The 18182-nt window shown below is 41.4% G+C and overlaps 1 protein-coding gene across 1 annotated transcript; it reads left to right on the forward strand.

Annotated features, from left to right (window-relative positions):
- Positions 1–9443: 9443 nt before the first annotated feature.
- On the forward strand, positions 9444–17730 carry LOC110494100 (serine/arginine-rich splicing factor 3). The gene is made up of 7 exons (XM_021568821.2): positions 9444–9534; positions 9967–10020; positions 10248–10458; positions 10591–10737; positions 12413–12451; positions 14960–15046; positions 17253–17730. Exons 2-7 carry the CDS (start codon positions 10014–10016, stop codon positions 17278–17280), a joined length of 519 nt encoding a protein of 172 aa, XP_021424496.1. The 5' UTR covers positions 9444–9534; positions 9967–10013; the 3' UTR covers positions 17281–17730.
- The last annotated feature ends 452 nt before the right edge of the window (positions 17731–18182 follow it).

Consider the following 18182-nt stretch of genomic DNA (forward strand, 5'->3'; position numbering starts at 1 on the left):
CAGATGAAGAGTGATTCATCACTCCAGAGAACACATTTCCACTGCTCCAGAATCCAATGGCGATCCAATGAGCTTTACACCACTCCAGCCGACGCTTGGCATTTCGCATGGTGATCTTAGGCTTGTGTGTGGCTGCTCGGCCATGGAAACCCATTTTATGGTGCTCCTGACGTCTTGTGCTGACATTGCTTCCAAAGGCAGTTGGGAACTCAGTAGTGAGTTTTGCAACTTGAGGACAGACGATTTTTACCCGCTACGCGCTTCTGCACTCGGTGGTCCCATTCTGTGAGCTTGTTTGACCTACCACTTGGCAGCTGAGCCGTTGTTGCTCCTAGACATTTCCACTTCACAACAACAGCACTTACAGTTGAACAGGGCAGCTCTAGCAGGGCAGAAATTTGACAAACTGACTTGTTGGAAAGGTGGCATCCTATGACGGTGCCACATTGAAAGTCACTTCAGTAAGGCCATTCTACTGCCAATGTTTGTCTATGAAGATTGTATGGCTGTGTTCCTCGATTTTATACACCTGTTAGCAATGGGTGCATCTGAAATAGCCAAATCCACTAATTTGAAAGGTTGTCCACATACATTTGTATATATAGTGTATGTTTGTGTTGACATTTTAAGGAATTCTTGTTATTATGGTATTCTTGCTGAACTATTCCTTTGTTATCGTCAGCAACAACTGATGTTTAGAAAATAATATAGCCTACGTATTCTTCTCCAGAATTCAATGCCAATATTATAAGAAAGAGTGTGTGTGTGTGTGTGTGTGTGTGTGTGTGTGTGTGTGTGTGTGTGTGTGTGTGTGTGTGTGTGTGTGTGTGTGTGTGTGTGTGTGTGTGTGTGTGTATGTGTGTGTGCGTGTGTGCGTGTGTGTGTGTGTGTGTGTGTGTGTGTGTGTGTGTGTGTGTGTGTGTGTGTGTGTGTGTGTGTGTGTGAGAGAGTGTGTGAGAGTACAGTAACTGTAAGCACAAGGACGGGTTCATGCAAGGATACCAAGTCATCAGGAAGTGAAACAGAACAGAATGTGCTGTACTAATCTGATTGAAAAACACTGTGCCCTGAGTGGTCGGAAAAAAAAAAATGTTTTATTTCAGCAGGCTAAAAGAGAATACTGTGTCACAGGGGAAGGAGAGAAACAACAATAACAAAACAAAAAAGTTTAACCACAGACACAGTGTGTTGGCCCATAGGTGAGAGAAAAGCTGCCTAGTACACTCAAACATGATCACAGAATGAAAATAAAGCTGAGCAACATCATGCTCTTTGTTTGTTGAAGAGCCATCTGTGATACAGAACCTCATCAGTTTAATTTCCTGTCCTAATCCTTTTTAGCTGTGGACTTTTGGCCTACAAAGGTCAGAGGGGGTGATAGCTGAGGAACATGGAAGTTGTCTGGCTGAACCGTACTGCACTCTAATTCATACATTCCGTTAGATATTGTGTCAGAGCTTAGAACTGTAGGCCAGAGTCAATGTCTAAGCCCTGTTTTTTGAATGAATAGGTCAAGGCCAAGCACAGTGTGGTATAAATAGGGTAGATGGAAGGAGCTGGCTGTAGGAGGAGGATGAGTGAAAATAAGGAGATTTTATTTGTACCTTTATTTAACTAGGCAATAATAAGAACAAATTCTTATTTTCAATGACGGCCTAGGAACAGTGGGTTAACTGCCTGTTTAGGGGCAGAATGACAGATTTGTACCTTGTCAGCTTAGGGGTTTGAACTTGCAACCTTCCGGTTACTAGTCGAAAGCTCTAACCACAAGGCTATCCTGCTGCCCTGCCATAATATGTTAATTGCATTTGGAAAGTATTCAGACCCCTTGACTTTTTCCACATTTTGTTACGTTACAGAATTACTCTAAAATATAGTTTTTTAAAAAGATGTATCATCAATCTACACACAATACCCCATGACAAAGAAAAAACATTGTTACCTTATTTAGTACAGTGCCTTGCGAAACTATTCGGCCCCCTTGACCTTTGCGACCTTTTGCCACATTTCAGGCTTCAAACATAAATATATAAAACTGTATTTTTTTGTGAAGAATCAACAACAAGTGGGACACAATCATGAAGTGGAACGACATTTATTGGATATTTCAAACTTTTTTAACAAATCAAAAACTGAAAAATTGGGCGTGCAAAATTATTCAGCCCCCTTAAGTTAATACTTTGTAGCGCCACCTTTTGCTGCGATTACAGCTGTAAGTCGCTTGGGGTATGTCTCTATCAGTTTTGCACATCGAGAGACTGAAATTTTTTCCCATTCCTCCTTGCAAAACAGCTCGAGCTCAGTGAGGTTGGATGGAGAGCATTTGTGAACAGCAGTTTTCAGTTCTTTCCACAGATTCTCGATTGGATTCAGGTCTGGACTTTGACTTGGCCATTCTAACACCTGGATATGTTTATTTTTGAACCATTCCATTGTAGATTTTGCTTTATGTTTTGGATCATTGTCTTGTTGGAAGACAAATCTCCGTCCCAGTCTCAGGTCTTTTGCAGACTCCATCAGGTTTTCTTCCAGAATGGTCCTGTATTTGGCTCCATCCATCTTCCCATCAATTTTAACCATCTTCCCTGTCCCTGCTGAAGAAAAGCAGGCCCAAACCATGATGCTGCCACCACCATGTTTGACAGTGGGGATGGTGTGTTCAGCTGTGTTGCTTTAAGCCAAACATAACGTTTTGCATTGTTGCCAAAAAGTTCAATTTTGGTTTCATCTGACCAGAGCACCTTCTTCCACATGTTTGGTGTGTCTCCCAGGTGGCTTGTGGCAAACTTTCAACAACACTTTTTATGGATATCTTTAAGAAATGGCTTTCTTCTTGCCACTCTTCCATAAAGGCCAGATTTGTGCAATATACGACTGATTGTTGTCCTATGGACAGAGTCTCCCATCTCAGCTGTAGATCTCTGCAGTTCATCCAGAGTGATCATGGGCCTCTTGGCTGCATCTCTGATCAGTCTTCTCCTTGTATGAGCTGAAAGTGTAGAGGGACGGCCAGGTCTTGGTAGATTTGCAGTGGTCTGATACTCCTTCCATTTCAATATTATCGCTTGCACAGTGCTCCTTGGGATGTTTAAAGCTTGGGAAATCTTTTTGTATCCAAATCCGGCTTTAAACTTCTTCACAACAGTATGCCTGGTGTGTTCCTTGTTCTTCATGATGCTCCCTGCGCTTTTAACGGACCTCTGAGACTATCACAGTGCAGGTGCATTTATACGGAGACTTGATTATACACAGGTGGATTGTATTTATCATCATTAGTCATTTAGGTCAACATTGGATCATTCAGAGATCCTCACTGAACTTCTGGAGAGAGTTTGCTGCACTGAAAGTAAAGGGGCTGAATAATTTTGCACACCCAATTTTTCAGTTTTTGATTTGTTAAAAAAGTTTGAAATATCCAATAAATGTCGTTCCACTTCATGATTGTGTCCCACTTGTTGTTGATTCTTCACAAAAACATACAGTTTTATATCTTTATGTTTGAAGCCTGAAATGTGGCAAAAGGTCGCAAAGTTCAAGGGGGCCGAATACTTTCGCAAGGCACTGTACATAAGTATTCAGTCCCTTTGCTATGAGTCTCGAAATTCAGCTCAGGTGGATCCTGTTTCCATAGATCATCCTTGAGATGTTTCTACAACTTTATTGGAGTCCACCTGTGGTAAATTTAATTGATTGGACAGGATTTGGAAAGGCACAGTTGACAGTGCATGTCAGAGCAAAAACAAAGCCATGAGGTCGAAGGAATTGTCCGTAGAGCTCCGAGGCAGGATTGTGTCGAGGCACAGATCTGGGGAAGGGTACCATAACATTTCTGCAGCATTGAAGGTCCCCAAGAACACAGTGGCCTCCATCATTCTTAAATGGAAGAGGTTTGGAACCACAAGACTCTCCCTAGAGCTGGCCGCCAGGCCAAACTGAGCAATCCGGGAAGCAGGGCCTTGGTCTGGGAGATGCTGTGGGGATGTTTTTCAGTGGCAGGGACTGGGAGATTCATTAGGATGGAGCCAAATGTATTTTTTAATTTTTTAATTTAACCTTTATTTAGGGAATGTACAGAGAGATCATTGATGAAAACCTGCTCCAGAGCACTAAGGACCTCAGACTGGGGGCAAAGGTTAACCTTCCAACAGGACAATGACCCTAAGCACGCAGCCAAGACAACGCAGGAGTGGCTTCCGGACAAGTCTCTGAATGTCCTTGAGTGGCCCAGCCAGAGCCCAGACTTGAAACCGATCCAACATCTCTGGAGAGACCTGAAAATAGCTATGCAGCAACGTTCCCCATCCAACCTGACAGAGCTTGAGAGGATCTGCAGAGAAGAATGTGAGAAAGTCCCCAAATACAGGTGTACCAAGCTTGTAGTGTCATACCCAAGAAGACTCGAGGATGTAATCACTGGCAAAGGTGCTTCAACAAAGTACTGGGTAAAAGGTCTGAATACTTGTGTCAACGTGATATTTCCATTTTTTTTATTTGCAATACATTTGCAAAAATGTTTTTGCTTTGTCATTATGGGGTATTGAGTGTAAATTGATGAGGATTTTTTTTAACATCCATTTTAGTATTAGGCTGTAACGTAACAAAATGTGGAAAAAGTCAAGGGGTCTGAATACTTTCCAAAAGCACTGTAGATATTGATTTTAGAACCTACCTATCCACCACTGGTTAGCACTTTATGCTACACTGTAAAAATGAAGTGTTTTGTAACACTAAAACTAGTGGCAACTGAGCTGCATACCTTAAAGGAGATGAAACCTTAACTTTGCTAAAGTATTGAAACACATGGTTGTGAGGGCATTGTGACAGATTTGAGGTGTACTGAAACATTCATCTTGAGGTGTTCTGAAACATGTCATGGTGTGTTGTAACATCACATAAGAGTTGTGCAACACCTTGCCAGAAGCTGGGAACCCTGACCCAGAAAAGGTTGAAAACACTGGTGTTTGGATTCCTGTGTTGTGCAGAATTAGATCCCTTCTCTTTTGGTGTTGTTTCCCCCGCTCTAAAGCTTGAAAACACTGATGGTGTTTCGAATTCCGTCTAGTGTATAATTAAATCCCTTCTTCTGGAGTTTTCAAATACTGTAAATGAGAGTATCTCATCTTATTGTGTATTCCCTGCTCTTATAAACTCCTCATCAGTAATTCCAAATGGTCATATGGACAGCATTATGTTCAAACAAAGGATCCAATAATTTTGTTGTTGTGAAAATACAAAATACTACGTTTGTCCAAGATAATAATTAATGAGTACAAAATTACTTTTTCAAATGCTTTATCTTTTATTATCAAATTATCAAATGACAAAACATTAAAAGGTCTTATACATTTTTAGATTGATAAAGACAGTTCAAAGATCTGTAAGGCATTTATCATATTCTTTAAGATCAACAGAAATGTGTCATTATATTTCACGTTCATGGAAAAAAAGCAGGCAATGACTAATGTTAGAAGTAGCACTCATACAAAACTTGTAAAAAAAACTTCATCCCAGGGCTCAATACGACCCACCAGTCATCCATTTTGCTAATGACCTGACCTGAGTCTTTATATTCTGATAGTACACAGCATGGAAGATTGCTTAGATCTATTGAATAACAGACAGAACAGTTGCGCCGTGACTGGGAGACCCATGGGGCGGCGCACAATTTGGCCCAGCATCATCCGGGTTAGGGCAGGGTTTGGCCTGCAGGGATGTCCTTATCCCATCGCGCACTAGCGACTCCTGTGGCGGGCCAGGCACAGTGCATGCTAACACGGTCGCCAGGTGTACAGTGTTTCCTCTGACACATTGGTGCGGCTGGCTTCCGGGTTAAGTGGGCATTGTGTCAAGAAGCAGTGCGGCTTGGTTGGGTTGTGTTTCGGAGGACGCACGGCTCTCGACCCTCGCCTCTCCTGAGTCCGTACAGGAGTTGCAGCGATGAGACAAGACTGTAACTACCAATTGGCTACCACAAAATTGGGGAGAAGAAGGGGTTTCAAAAATAAACAATAAAGCCTACTCATCTCAAGTCTGAATCGGGACCAATGTGATCAGTGTAACGATGGTGGTTCTGCACAATGGTTTACTCCTGAAGACTGGCAGTGTTTTGACAAGCAACAGACCTGGGATCACATCCACCTTCTCACATGAATACCAGTTACCTTATACATGTTGCCTCTGCTATAATTTACATAGCCCTAAACATTTTGATTGTACATTATTTATAATCTCACAAAGTTGCCTGGCAACAGCAGGTCTATAATTAGTGCCAAAGTCTACCATAGGAAAATTATTAATTTCCCATTTTCTTCTTTAATGTTACCAGAAAATTGAATTTATATTTATAATCAATATTTATGCTGTAAACCCTTCGCAATTTAGAAACGTTTGATTATGTGAGAGACACAGTCTGCCAAAACATTTTGTGTTTGGATGCTACCTTTTACATGCACGGAAACACAAAAAGGTGTTTTCACAACACTATTCAGATTGAAGAACCACTTTGGGTGGCTCAGAATACTTCCAATCTGTTTTGAAATACATTCAATGTATTATAACACTTACATTGGTTTTACATTCAAACACACTCCAAACACCAGATCTCAGCTTAGGTGCATTACTTTTCATGGTTTTACTACACAGTGATGGTGTTTTGAGTCTTTCTATTTTAACAGTGTAGGTCTACCAGGGTGTTTGAAGTTTCAAGTTTTTATTGTCACGTGCACAAGTACAATGCCTTTCTTGCTTGCTCTTTCCCAACAATGCAGTAATCAATATCAGTGGTACTATAAAAAATACATCCAAAGTCAAGTAGAACAAAAACACACGAGAAAAAAAAAGTGCCAATACCAAATTTATAATGTGCAGGGATACTGGAGTGGTAGGTTTAGATATGTATAGGGGTAAGCTGACTAAGCATTAGGATACTGTATATGATAAACAGAGTAGCAGCAGAGTATATGATGATTGTATGTGAGTGTGTGTGCATGTGTGTAGAGTCAGTATGAATGTGTGTGCGTGTTATGTGTGTGTGAGCAAATTAAGTGTGTGTGTGTGAGTGTGTTGGAGTGTCAGTACGAGTGAGTCTAATTGAGTGTGTAGCGTGTGCATAGAGACAGTGCAAAAAAACTACTTTTTTTATAGAAGGATAAGTGCAGATTGTCTGTGTAGCCATTTTGTTGGCTATTTAACAGTCTTATGGCTTGGGTATACAAGCTGTTCAAGAACATGTTGGTGTCAGACTTCGCGCTCCGGTTCCGCTTGCCATGCAGAAACAGAGAGAGTCTTCAACAAATTTCTGGGCCTGATATAGAGGCCCTGGATGGCAGGGAGCTCGGCCCAAGTGATGTACTGGGCTGTCTGCACCACCCCCTGTAGCGCCATGCAATTGAGGGCAATGCAGTTGCCATACCAAGCAGTGATGCAGCCAGTCAAAATGCTCTCAATGGTGCAGCTGTAGAACTCTTTTCAACCTCTTGAGGGGAAGATGTTGGGCCTTCTTCGCGAATGTTTGCGTGTGTGTGGACCATTTTATGTCCTTAGTGATTTGGACACCGAGGAACATGAAGCGCTTGATCCACTCCTCTGCAGTCCTGTCGATGGACAGTGGTCCACAATCAGCTCCTTGGTCTGAGGGAGAGGTTGTTGTCCACAGTCCACCACAGCGCCAGGTCACTGACATCCTCAGTGCCATCGTCACCGGTGATCAGGCCTACCACAGTTGCGTCGTCAGCAAACTTGAAGATGGTGTTGGAGTCGTGCATGGCCACGCAGTCGTGGGTGAACAGAGAGTGCAGGACAGGACTAAGCACATACCCCTGTGGGGCCCCTGTGTTGAGGGTCAGCATGGCAGAGATGATGCTGCCTACCCTCACCACCTGGGGTTCGCCCGTCAGGAAGTCCAGGATCCAGTTGCAGAGGGAGGTGTTCAGTCCAGGGTCCCAAGCTTGTTGATGTGTTGAACACTAAGCTGTCAATGAACAGCATTCTCAAATAGGTATTCCTCTTATCTAGGTGGGTGAGGGCAGAGTAGTGTGCATTTGAGATTGTGTCATCTATGGATCTGTTGGGGTGGTATGCAAATTGTAATGGGTCTAGCGTGTCTGGGATGATGGAGTTGATGTGTGCCATAACCCGCCTTTCAATGCAAATCTAATCAAATTCATTTTTATTGGTCACATACACATATTTAGAAGATGTTACTGTGGGTGTAGCGAAATGCTTGTAAAAGTTGCTTAGGAGTTAGAAGCAGAGCTGCCATATCTGTCGGCTCCATCTTACTTGATGATTACAGATGTGAGTGCTACAGGGCAGTAGTCATTGTGGCAGGTGGCCTTAGGAAGGATGGTGGTCATCTTGAAACATGTGGGGATTACAGGCTGGGACAAGGAAAGGATGCAAATGACCGTGAATATGCCTGCCAGCTGTTCTGCACCTGCTCTGAGAATGCGCCCTGGAATTCCGTCCAGCCCGCAGCGTTATGAGTGTTGACCTGATTAAAAACCTTAGTCACGTCGGCCTCAGAGAGCAAGATCACGCAGTCCCCTGGGTCAGCGGGGTCGCTCATGCACAGCTAGGTGTTGTTTTTGTCAAAGCGTACATAAAATGCATTGAGTTCGTCTGGTAGAGAGGCATTGTTGGGCAGATCATGGCTGGGTCTTCCTTAGTAATCTATAATGGACTGTAGCCCCTGCCACAATCAGCAGGCGTCAGAGCCTGCTTAATAGGATTCCACCTTGTTCCTATATTGTCCCTTTACTTGTTTGATGGCTCTGCAGACGTCGTAGCAGGACTTCTTGTTCGTGTCCTCAGCTGTAACTTCAGGGTTGGCTACGATAACCCTGTGAGTGGTAGCCCTGTCCTTTAGTTTAGCGCTAAATCCTCAATTTTAATCCAGGGCTTTTTGATTGGGGAAGCAGCGAATCTTCACTGTGGGGATAATGTCTGCAATGTATTTGGTAATGAAGCCGGTGACACGGAGGTGGTTAGCGATGTTCTATCTAATACCACACCCCCTTGGGCCTTATTGATTAATTATAGACTTGGTGGTTTGAGTCCTGAATGCTGATTGCCTGGCAACGTTGGTAAACAATTTATTATAGCAATAAGGCACCTCGGGGGTTTGTGATATATGGACAATATACCATGGCTAAGGACTGTGCCCAGGCACTCTGCGTTGCGTGGTACATAAGAACAGCCCTTAGCCGTGACACAGTATATTGGCCATATACCACACCTCCTCTTGCCGTTTTGCTTAATTATACACCATGCTGGATAAACTATATATTACGTACCCTGCATTGTATGCTTAAGAATAACCATTGTATAAATAAATACATGTTATTTAGGTATCTGGTCTCGACACCGCTCTTTTTTTAAAAGAAAAACACACTTGGTCAGGTAGTCATAATACTCCACTCCAGTAGAGGGCGATAGGCCACTGGTAAAGCACTTTACTGACCCCGCGCGATGTCGAGATTATTTATTTCATTTCAACGCCATTTTCCAACACCGTGTGGAGACTACTGCTCGCAGGTAAGAATCGTCTGAGCGTGTTGGGAGACTTTGGCGCAGATGTAACGAGTACAATTGTGATTAATGGATGTGGGAATGAAAACCGTTTACGATTTAAAAACATCATGCACTGTAAAATTGTTTTGCTTTAGTCGAATAGTTCGATTGAACCGTCAACAAAAGCCAGCATCTTGCTAAGCTAACCGCAATGCTCATCCACGGCTAATATTAGCTAATGGAAGCTAACAATGAGCAGCACTGCCAGATTAATACAATACATGTTTTTCCAGTCTAATTTATGAATGCATTTACTTAAAGCTGTAACTAACTAGCGATCGTATTAAGTTACATTTTAACAATCGCGTTGTTGGTAGCTAGCTAAGCACGTTAAATTGCTAGCTAACAATATAGTTAACTAATCAATGCTAATCAAGTCTCCCTCCTTTCTTCCAGATTTATATATTTTGTCAACCCTTCAACGGAAACAAGTATCCTTCGAGATGGGAGGTAATTACCTAACGTGATATGCACCCAACCTCTTTTCCGGTCTCGTTTCTTTTATGTAAAAAAAATATTTAAAAAGTAGTTTGGTTAGGGGCGTTTGGCCAGTTAACACAGCGTTGTCACAAATTTGATGGAAGTGATGTGAATTGTAGAATTCTAATGAATGTAATTGTGAATGACTGGATGTAGTACTTGTGGTATCTTATTTTCCTCTTTCCTTTCACTCTTAGAACCTGCTCATCTCAGAGATTGTCCTCTTGATTGTAAGGTATATGTTGGGAACTTGGGCAACAGTGGAAACAAGACTGAGTTGGAGAGGGCGTTTGGGTATTATGGCCCCCTGCGTAGTGTGTGGGTGGCGAGGAACCCCCCAGGCTTTGCCTTTGTCGAGTTTGAGGACCCCAGAGATGCAACTGATGCTGTGAGAGAATTGGATGGGAGGTAAGCCACTACTTAAATACATTATTGTCCACCAAGAATGGGAAATTCAGTTCATTACTTGAGCAAAACAGTCAGTCATATGCTGTATTCCAGTCTAACTAGTATGCTTCTGCAATTACTTTATGTGAACAGGACTCTGTCTGGCTGCAGAGTGAGAGTTGAGTTGTCCAATGGTGAGAAACGCTCGAGGAGCCGCGGACCTCCACCCTCCTGGAGCCGTCGCCCTGGACGTGATGACTACAGCAGCAGGCGCCGTGGGAGCCCGCCTGTCAGACGCCGGTATGATACATCACCTTTCACCTAGATTTATTATCACTTATCTTTAACATGTAGGCCAACACGTGTTTATAACCTACCTACCTTGCCAGTCAACCCCACACCCTCCCTTCCATCCCTTCCAACTGTATCATATGTCCTATCATTTCAATTTAGTGGGCTGGATTTGGCAGGTAGACACAAACACCTGCACTGTCTGTAGGTTGGTTAGTGCTGTGATACATTATACCATTTTTTTACTATGGACACAATCAGAGCTGGGAAAGGATCATTTACTCATCTGAGGGATTGGGTCCCTTTTTCAGGTCAAAATTTAGGTGATTTCAAAAGGTTTAATTCAGGCATCATTTGTTGATCTGGGCAATACATTTAAGGTAAATTCTTTAAGATAAACATTTATCACCCATCAAATTTCGGAAGAAGGGGGCACTTGTTTGATCATTTAATTGCTATCTGGATGTCAGCTTTGTTTCATTTTCTCAGTTTCGTTTTTTTGCCTTCGATCTATATTAATAAAAATGAACCCCGTTGCAGAGTCATCACCATGCCTCTTCTCACCACCCTCTGAGACAGTCAGTCAACTAGTCCTCTTACAGCATCATGTGACCACTGACCAGCGCCAGCACTGTGCCCCACCCAATCAGCTTCGCTGGTGCCGTGTCACATGACCCAGGCATGGCCAGTCGTCATGTTCCGCTCCAGCCTATTGGTTCCTGAGCATGCAGCTCTCAGCTTCCTCCTCCTCCTCCAACCTTAACCCAATCGTCAGCGTCGCAGCCCACCTCACAATTCTGACCAGTCAGCGATTTAACTACTTTCCCCAATTATCAACACAACTACCTACAAGCAGCACAGCAGGCCCCGGCTAACCACACAAAGACAGGGAAAATCTACAACTACTGTACCCCCTCCAGCCAACCAACTCCATAACTCCAACATTTGCAACATGTGGCAAATCCTCTCTGCAAATTCTACCTCCCTCGCCATCAGTCTGACTTCCTTGCGTCATTTCTATCTTGTGTCCAAACCCCCAAAAATAGTAAGTTGCTTTTCTCCTGCTTTTTGTAGTGTCATGCTTACCACAGGTTTGGTTTAACAGCTGCTTGACAATATGCAATTGGCAGTCATAGAAAGTGTGGCTTGAATTTAGTTTCAAACAACTTGTGAGTACAATTATTATCATTTAGAATCTCCCTCTCATAGATTACAAATAAAGCTTTTAAACTCAAAAGTTGTGGGGTCTTGGAGCTGTCCTGGTTAGCATTAACTGTATTACCATTTATGAGGACCAATATTGGTAGTGATTTAAGAAATGTGCCCTTTGTTTGTACAACAAACAGTACAGGTATGTAGCTTTTAAGTCTGCATACTTGTATTTTATAGCTTCTAATTCATTGTCTCACTTTGTTTATATGCTTGTGTTCATTTAAACTTCCCCGGTCTCCTGAGTTTATAAGAGGTCTCATTTTGACCTCAGTTGGTTGTCCAGGCATTCTGTCCTCTAGCAGGGGTGCAGAGGATCCCCTGATCTGTTCCGTCTGCAGAAAGAGGAAGGCTGTGTGTGGTATTGTGTAATGATTGGAATGATGCTTCTTCAGGAATAAGGAATGTCATGTTTGACAGGTGTTATTGATGCAATAATACCCAGTATTAAAACAGTTTTTCCTTCTCCGTCCAGCTCTCCTAGGAGGAGGAGCTTCAGCCGCAGTCGCAGCAGGTGAGCGTAAATGCCTCTACTACATTCTCCATAGTGTTCCTCTTTGCCCAGCCTCCACACCTTAACCTGTCTGGGATATGTGGGACGGTAGCGTCCAACCTCGCCAACAGCCAGTGAAAGTGCAGGGCGCCAAATTCAAAACAACAGAAATCTCATAATTAAAATTCCTCAAGCATACAAGTATTTTACACAATTTAAAGATAAAATTCTTGTTAATCCAGCCACAGTGTCTGATTTCAAAAAGGCTTTACAGCGAAAGCACCACAAATGATTGTTAGGTCACCACCAACTCACAGAAAAACACAGCCATTTTCCAGCCAAAGAGAGGAGTCACAAATAGAGAGAAAATAATCACTAACCTTTGATCTTCATCAGATGACACTCATAGGACTTCATGTTACACAATACATGTATGTTTTGTGCATATTTATATAAAAAAAATATAATTTTACATTACGTTCAGTAGTTCTAAAACATGCAGTGATTTTGCAGAGCCACATCAATTTACAGACATATTCATCATAAATGTTGATGAAAATACAAGTGTTACATGTGGCATTAGAGATATAGTTCTCCTTAATGCAACTGCTGTGTCAGATTTCAAGAACTTTATGGAAAAAGCAAACCATGCAATAATCTGAGTACAGCGTTCAGATGACAAAGCAGCCAAAAAGATATCCGCCATATTGTGTAGTCAACATTAGTCAGAAATAGCATTATCAATATTCACTTACCTTTGATGATCTTCATCAGAATGCACTTCCAGGAATCCCAGTTCCACAATAAATGTTTGATAAAGTATATAATTTATGTCCAAATAGCTTCTTTTGTTAGGGCGTTTGGTAAACAAATCCAAACGCACGTGCAGGTCCAGTCGGACGAAAAGTTCAAAAAGTTCCGTTACAGCCCTTAGAAACTTGTCAAACTAAGTATAAAATCAATCTTTAGGATGTTTTTATCATAAATTTTCAATAATGTTCCAACCGGAGAATTCCTATGTCTGTAGAAAAGCAATGGAATGAGAACTCTCCCGTGGCACTCCTGTGGCACTCTGCCGGTCACCTGGCCAATCCCCTCTCATTCGCCCCCACTTCACAGTAGAAGCCTCAAACAAAGTTCTAAAGACTGTTGACATCTAGTGGAAGCCTTAGGAAGTGCAATATGACCCCATTTACACTGTATATTGGAATGGCAAAGAGCTGAAACTACAAGCCTCAGATTTCCCACTTCCTGGTTGGATTTTTCTCAGGTTTTCACCTGCCATATGAGTTCTGTTATACTCACAGACATAATTCAAACAATTTTAGAAACGTCAGTGTTTTCTCTCCAATACTACTAATAATATGCATATATTAGCATCTGGGACAGAGTAGCAGGCAGTTTACTCTGGGCACCTTATTCATCCAAGCTACTCAATACTGCCCCCCTGTCACCAAGAAGTTAAAAGATTTGTGGTAGCTATCTAACTAGTAGGGATGCAAAGATTCACCAATCTGCATCGGTCCATGATTTTAAAATACAAGTTCATATTACATTATTTCCACCTTCTGAAAATACCTCATCTTTTGTGACTGACCACTAACGCATCCTCTACTTTAGTGGCAAACTGCATGTAACTCTTGCCAGTCATTGATCTACAAGTCATTTTGCATGCCGAACAACCCCCGGCAATATCAGTAACCTAGTCAAACTGCACTGTGCCCAGCTTTACGTGCTGACCAACATGAGTTAGTCGGCCTGTTCCTGATCGTGCACATCTGCTCGGCACCTTCAGCATTCAAATGCTAAAATGGCTTGCGTGATATTAGGCTTTATTAGTTGAGTGAGAACCTGTGCAATTTGCTAGGTTGTTGTCTCTGTAATTGTTAAATGGTGTTTTACTGGAATAAACACTTATCTGGCTATACCTGCTGAACAGGGCTTACTATAGATTTGATTTTGGTTGTTAAAGTTCACCATTAGCAATAGTTTGGGTTAAAAACATTTTTACATCATAATGTTAAGTTCCCTATTTAGGGGACTTTGAGCGGTTCTGGGCTGGGCGTTTTGGTGTACAAAGCTCTTTATGAATGTTGTAGGGTCCCGTGTCTTATAGTGCAAGAAAGCCCCATCTCTCCACTCCTGCTCTACCAGCAGGGCTGTGTCAGGTTTCAGATGCTACATTTGCTGAGTGACTTGTCACATTTCTGAGCCTATCTAGACTAAGGAATTATTTCCTGTCTAATAGTGTTGCACAGTATACCGGTTATATCACAAACCCAAAACAACATGGTACTTATGATACCAACATTTGTTACTCCATATGTTACTCCAAAAATGTTCGGCCCTCCCAATCTAAAGAACCCACTGCCGCCTGTTATAAAATGTTTATACATGGCTCTGACGTGGTCAATACTAATCGATGCTCTATAGCTTAAAGTGACCACTGTTCAAATGTAATATTTCTGACCGTGTGAATACATGTGAGTACATCGGGAAACGCACTCTAATTGACTTGTTCTTCTCTAGGTCTCCGTCACGAGACAGAAGAAGAGATAGGTCTATCTCCAGAGACAGGAACCATAAACCTTCAAGATCCTTCTCAAGGTCCCGGAGGTAAGTGTGCGTTCATGACGTTAAATGGCGTCTGTTTCTTGTCTTTGTTTATCCACGGGCGTCTTCCTATATGGACAGGTGCAGTGGGGTTATTGACACCCTTGATGAAGATGCACAAAAATGGCTATAAAATAATTTTGATGCGCTACGCTCTAAAATTGTTGTAAATTATATTAATACAATTGCACGTAAATAGATTTTGTTTAACAAGTAATAAAAAAAGTTGTCAATTATCGACACCCCTGTTTTAATTTCCTTTCAATACCTCACCTAGTGAGGATGATGCCACTGAGCCTTTTTCAGAAATGTTTTATGAGTTGGTTAACACGTTAGAAGGAATCTTAGACCGTTCCTACATACAGAGTCCTTCCAGCGCCTTTGTCTGCTCTTATGGGCTGCAGTCTGCAATTCAAACTACAGGTTTTCAATGGGTTTCAAGTCTGGAGACTGAGATGGCCATTCAAGAGCATTGTGAACTTTACCCAGTACCAGGACATTTTAGCCAAAAACCCAATCTGTTTGAATAAAATGATCTATATGCACTGAGCTTGGCCACGCGGTGTACAAACATAATAAAACCGTGAGTGCCTGTGACTGGCGAACGTCACAGGCACTCACAGGTAGCACAGTGTTGTCCGGGCTGAAGCTGCAACATAATTAGAGCACGTTCGTTTCTTGTTTCTGACTGAAAAGTGCTGTTACCCAAATAGCTAATTTGTTTAGGAAAAATATTCCATATTCCTTTAACCCTTGCTCTCTTTACGTGAAACATGTATGCATTGCATGCACGTCACCAATAGGGCCTCGCCTATAGCACATCATCACATCAATAAATTAGTTATAACAAAGTCCGAACACCGCAACAGCAAAATGGGCGCGGGGGGGAAACTAGAAACGCAAATGTTTACTGGTTGCTCAGGAGGGAAAAAGGAAGTTGAGGTATGACAAACATTTGACTTAATTGTAGAAACTACTGGAAATCAAGAAAAATTAGGGTGTAGGAGCAAGTGCTGCGTGTGTATTGTTTGCCAAACAGGTGCTGTTAGATTAATCTATTTCCAAAGACCATTTGGAACCGTGTAAACAACATTAAGTAAATGATAAATGTTCCAGTCTGTTCGAACAAGAAAATAAAATGTAAAAAATTATTTATATATATATATATATATATATATATATATATATATATATATATATATATATATATATATATATATATATATATATATATATATATATATATATATATATATATATATATATATATATATATATATATATATATATAATATTTTAAAGCCTTTATTACAGCAGCGACTAAAAACAGTTGCATGAATTGCGGTTTATTTATTGTTTAGGCTAATTATCCAAAGCTCCCTTTTTATTTAATTTTAAAGCAAATGCTTGATGGCATACGAGCCATTCATGCTTTGAAATGTGATGAAATTAACGAATAATGATTGCTATGAAATATAGGCCTATGTAAGTTACGGTATTAAGACTAAACAGGAAGCGCTCTTAGACCTACAACACCATGGTGGTTATACAGGGCCACGACTATAAGAAGCCTGCTAACAGTTAGGCTATTGATTATGGACCTAATTAAGTTGGTATCTTCTGTAATCAGTTTTCTTAGACAATTAAGGGCTGTTTCCTCGTCTTTTTACTCCGCTGCTGCCTCCGCCGCATTGTTGGGTGGCAGGTAGCCTAGTGGTTAGCGCATTGGACTTGTAACCGAAAGGTTGCAAGATCAAATCCCCGAGCTGTCAAGGTTAAAAAAATAAATAAGAAATTGTCGTTCTGCCCCTGAACAAGGCAGTTAACCCACTGTTTCTAGGCCGTCATTGAAAATAAGAATTTGTTCTTAACTGACTTGCCTAGGTAAATAAAGGTAAAGTAAAAAATTGTTCACCAATATGCTGGTTAACCTCGCTGTTATGCACATAGCAACAAAAAAATCTATTTGACTGCTCGCCTACAGAAATCTCGGTCGACCAACAGTTTTTGACCAAGCAATCGCGAAGTCGACTAAATTGGGTCAGCCCTAGTATGCACAATACTGGACGTCCATCAGTCATTACGCAGTCATTTTTGCTCGTCTTTATCAAGGGTGTCAATAATTTCGGACCCCACTGTATTTGGAGGGCTGTGGACATTGGATTGTAGTGCAAGTTATTATTGTTTCTGATCCTTGTTTTTCCCCCAGCCGCTCTAGGACCACGGAGAGAAAGTGAGTGACAGTCTGAAGTCCAACCCTGAGGATGTCTCTTGTATTGAATCAGGTTTTGGATGAGTGCGTTTCATTTTTAAATAATCTTTTAGATTTGTTTTTTCTTTCTTCCTTTTTTTTTATGAAGTGAAACGGCCGTGTCTATCCATCTTTGAAACAATTCCGTCTTTGCAAACTGTATCATTCACAAATTACTGTCTTTATTTTACCAAATGTGTCCTGTTTTAATTTGTTTAAATTTACATGCCGCATTGTCAAATGAGTTAAAGGATTGATTTAGAAAGATGTTTTCAGTCCACTTGGCAATTATTTCCCCCATAAATTCTGAAGTAGAATTCATACAGGAAGTAGCTGTCACACTGCATGTTGAGTAGAATGTGGTAACTCAACTACTTTGTATTTGTTTCTGTTAAACTGTTTGAAGTGATTGAATTAAACATTTGGTAACAGGTTTCCCTGGGTATAACTTTTTGGATTGTTTTGAGTTATGTTTAATTTACTTTTGATTGTGGCTCACTGAATGCTAGATTCTTGGATGGGAGATGGAGCGATTGATGTGTAAATCAAAGCTTAGTCATTCAATTGTTCTTAAGATGGAAATTTGTGACTCGGGATGAAAATCTGAGTCACAGATTGAAAGATTTGGGTAGCTCCGTCTGCATTGCAAATGTATGTCTTTTCAATTTATTCTAAGTTGGATAACTTGCAATCCCTTAAATCATAGTGAAATAGGGCTGGGAAACAATGACCACTGCTAATTCAGAGCTGTATTTGGTTAAACAAAATCTGACTGATAATCCCTTTCACCCATCCAGGATTTACTGTAATCATAACGGCAGTTTAACCATGAAGGGTAATAGGCCCGTGTGTGATGATGTGTAAATACATCACTATTGGTTGGTAACT

This window comes from Oncorhynchus mykiss, chromosome 17 (assembly GCF_013265735.2).
Source record: "Oncorhynchus mykiss isolate Arlee chromosome 17, USDA_OmykA_1.1, whole genome shotgun sequence".
NCBI classification, from domain to species: domain Eukaryota; kingdom Metazoa; phylum Chordata; class Actinopteri; order Salmoniformes; family Salmonidae; genus Oncorhynchus; species Oncorhynchus mykiss.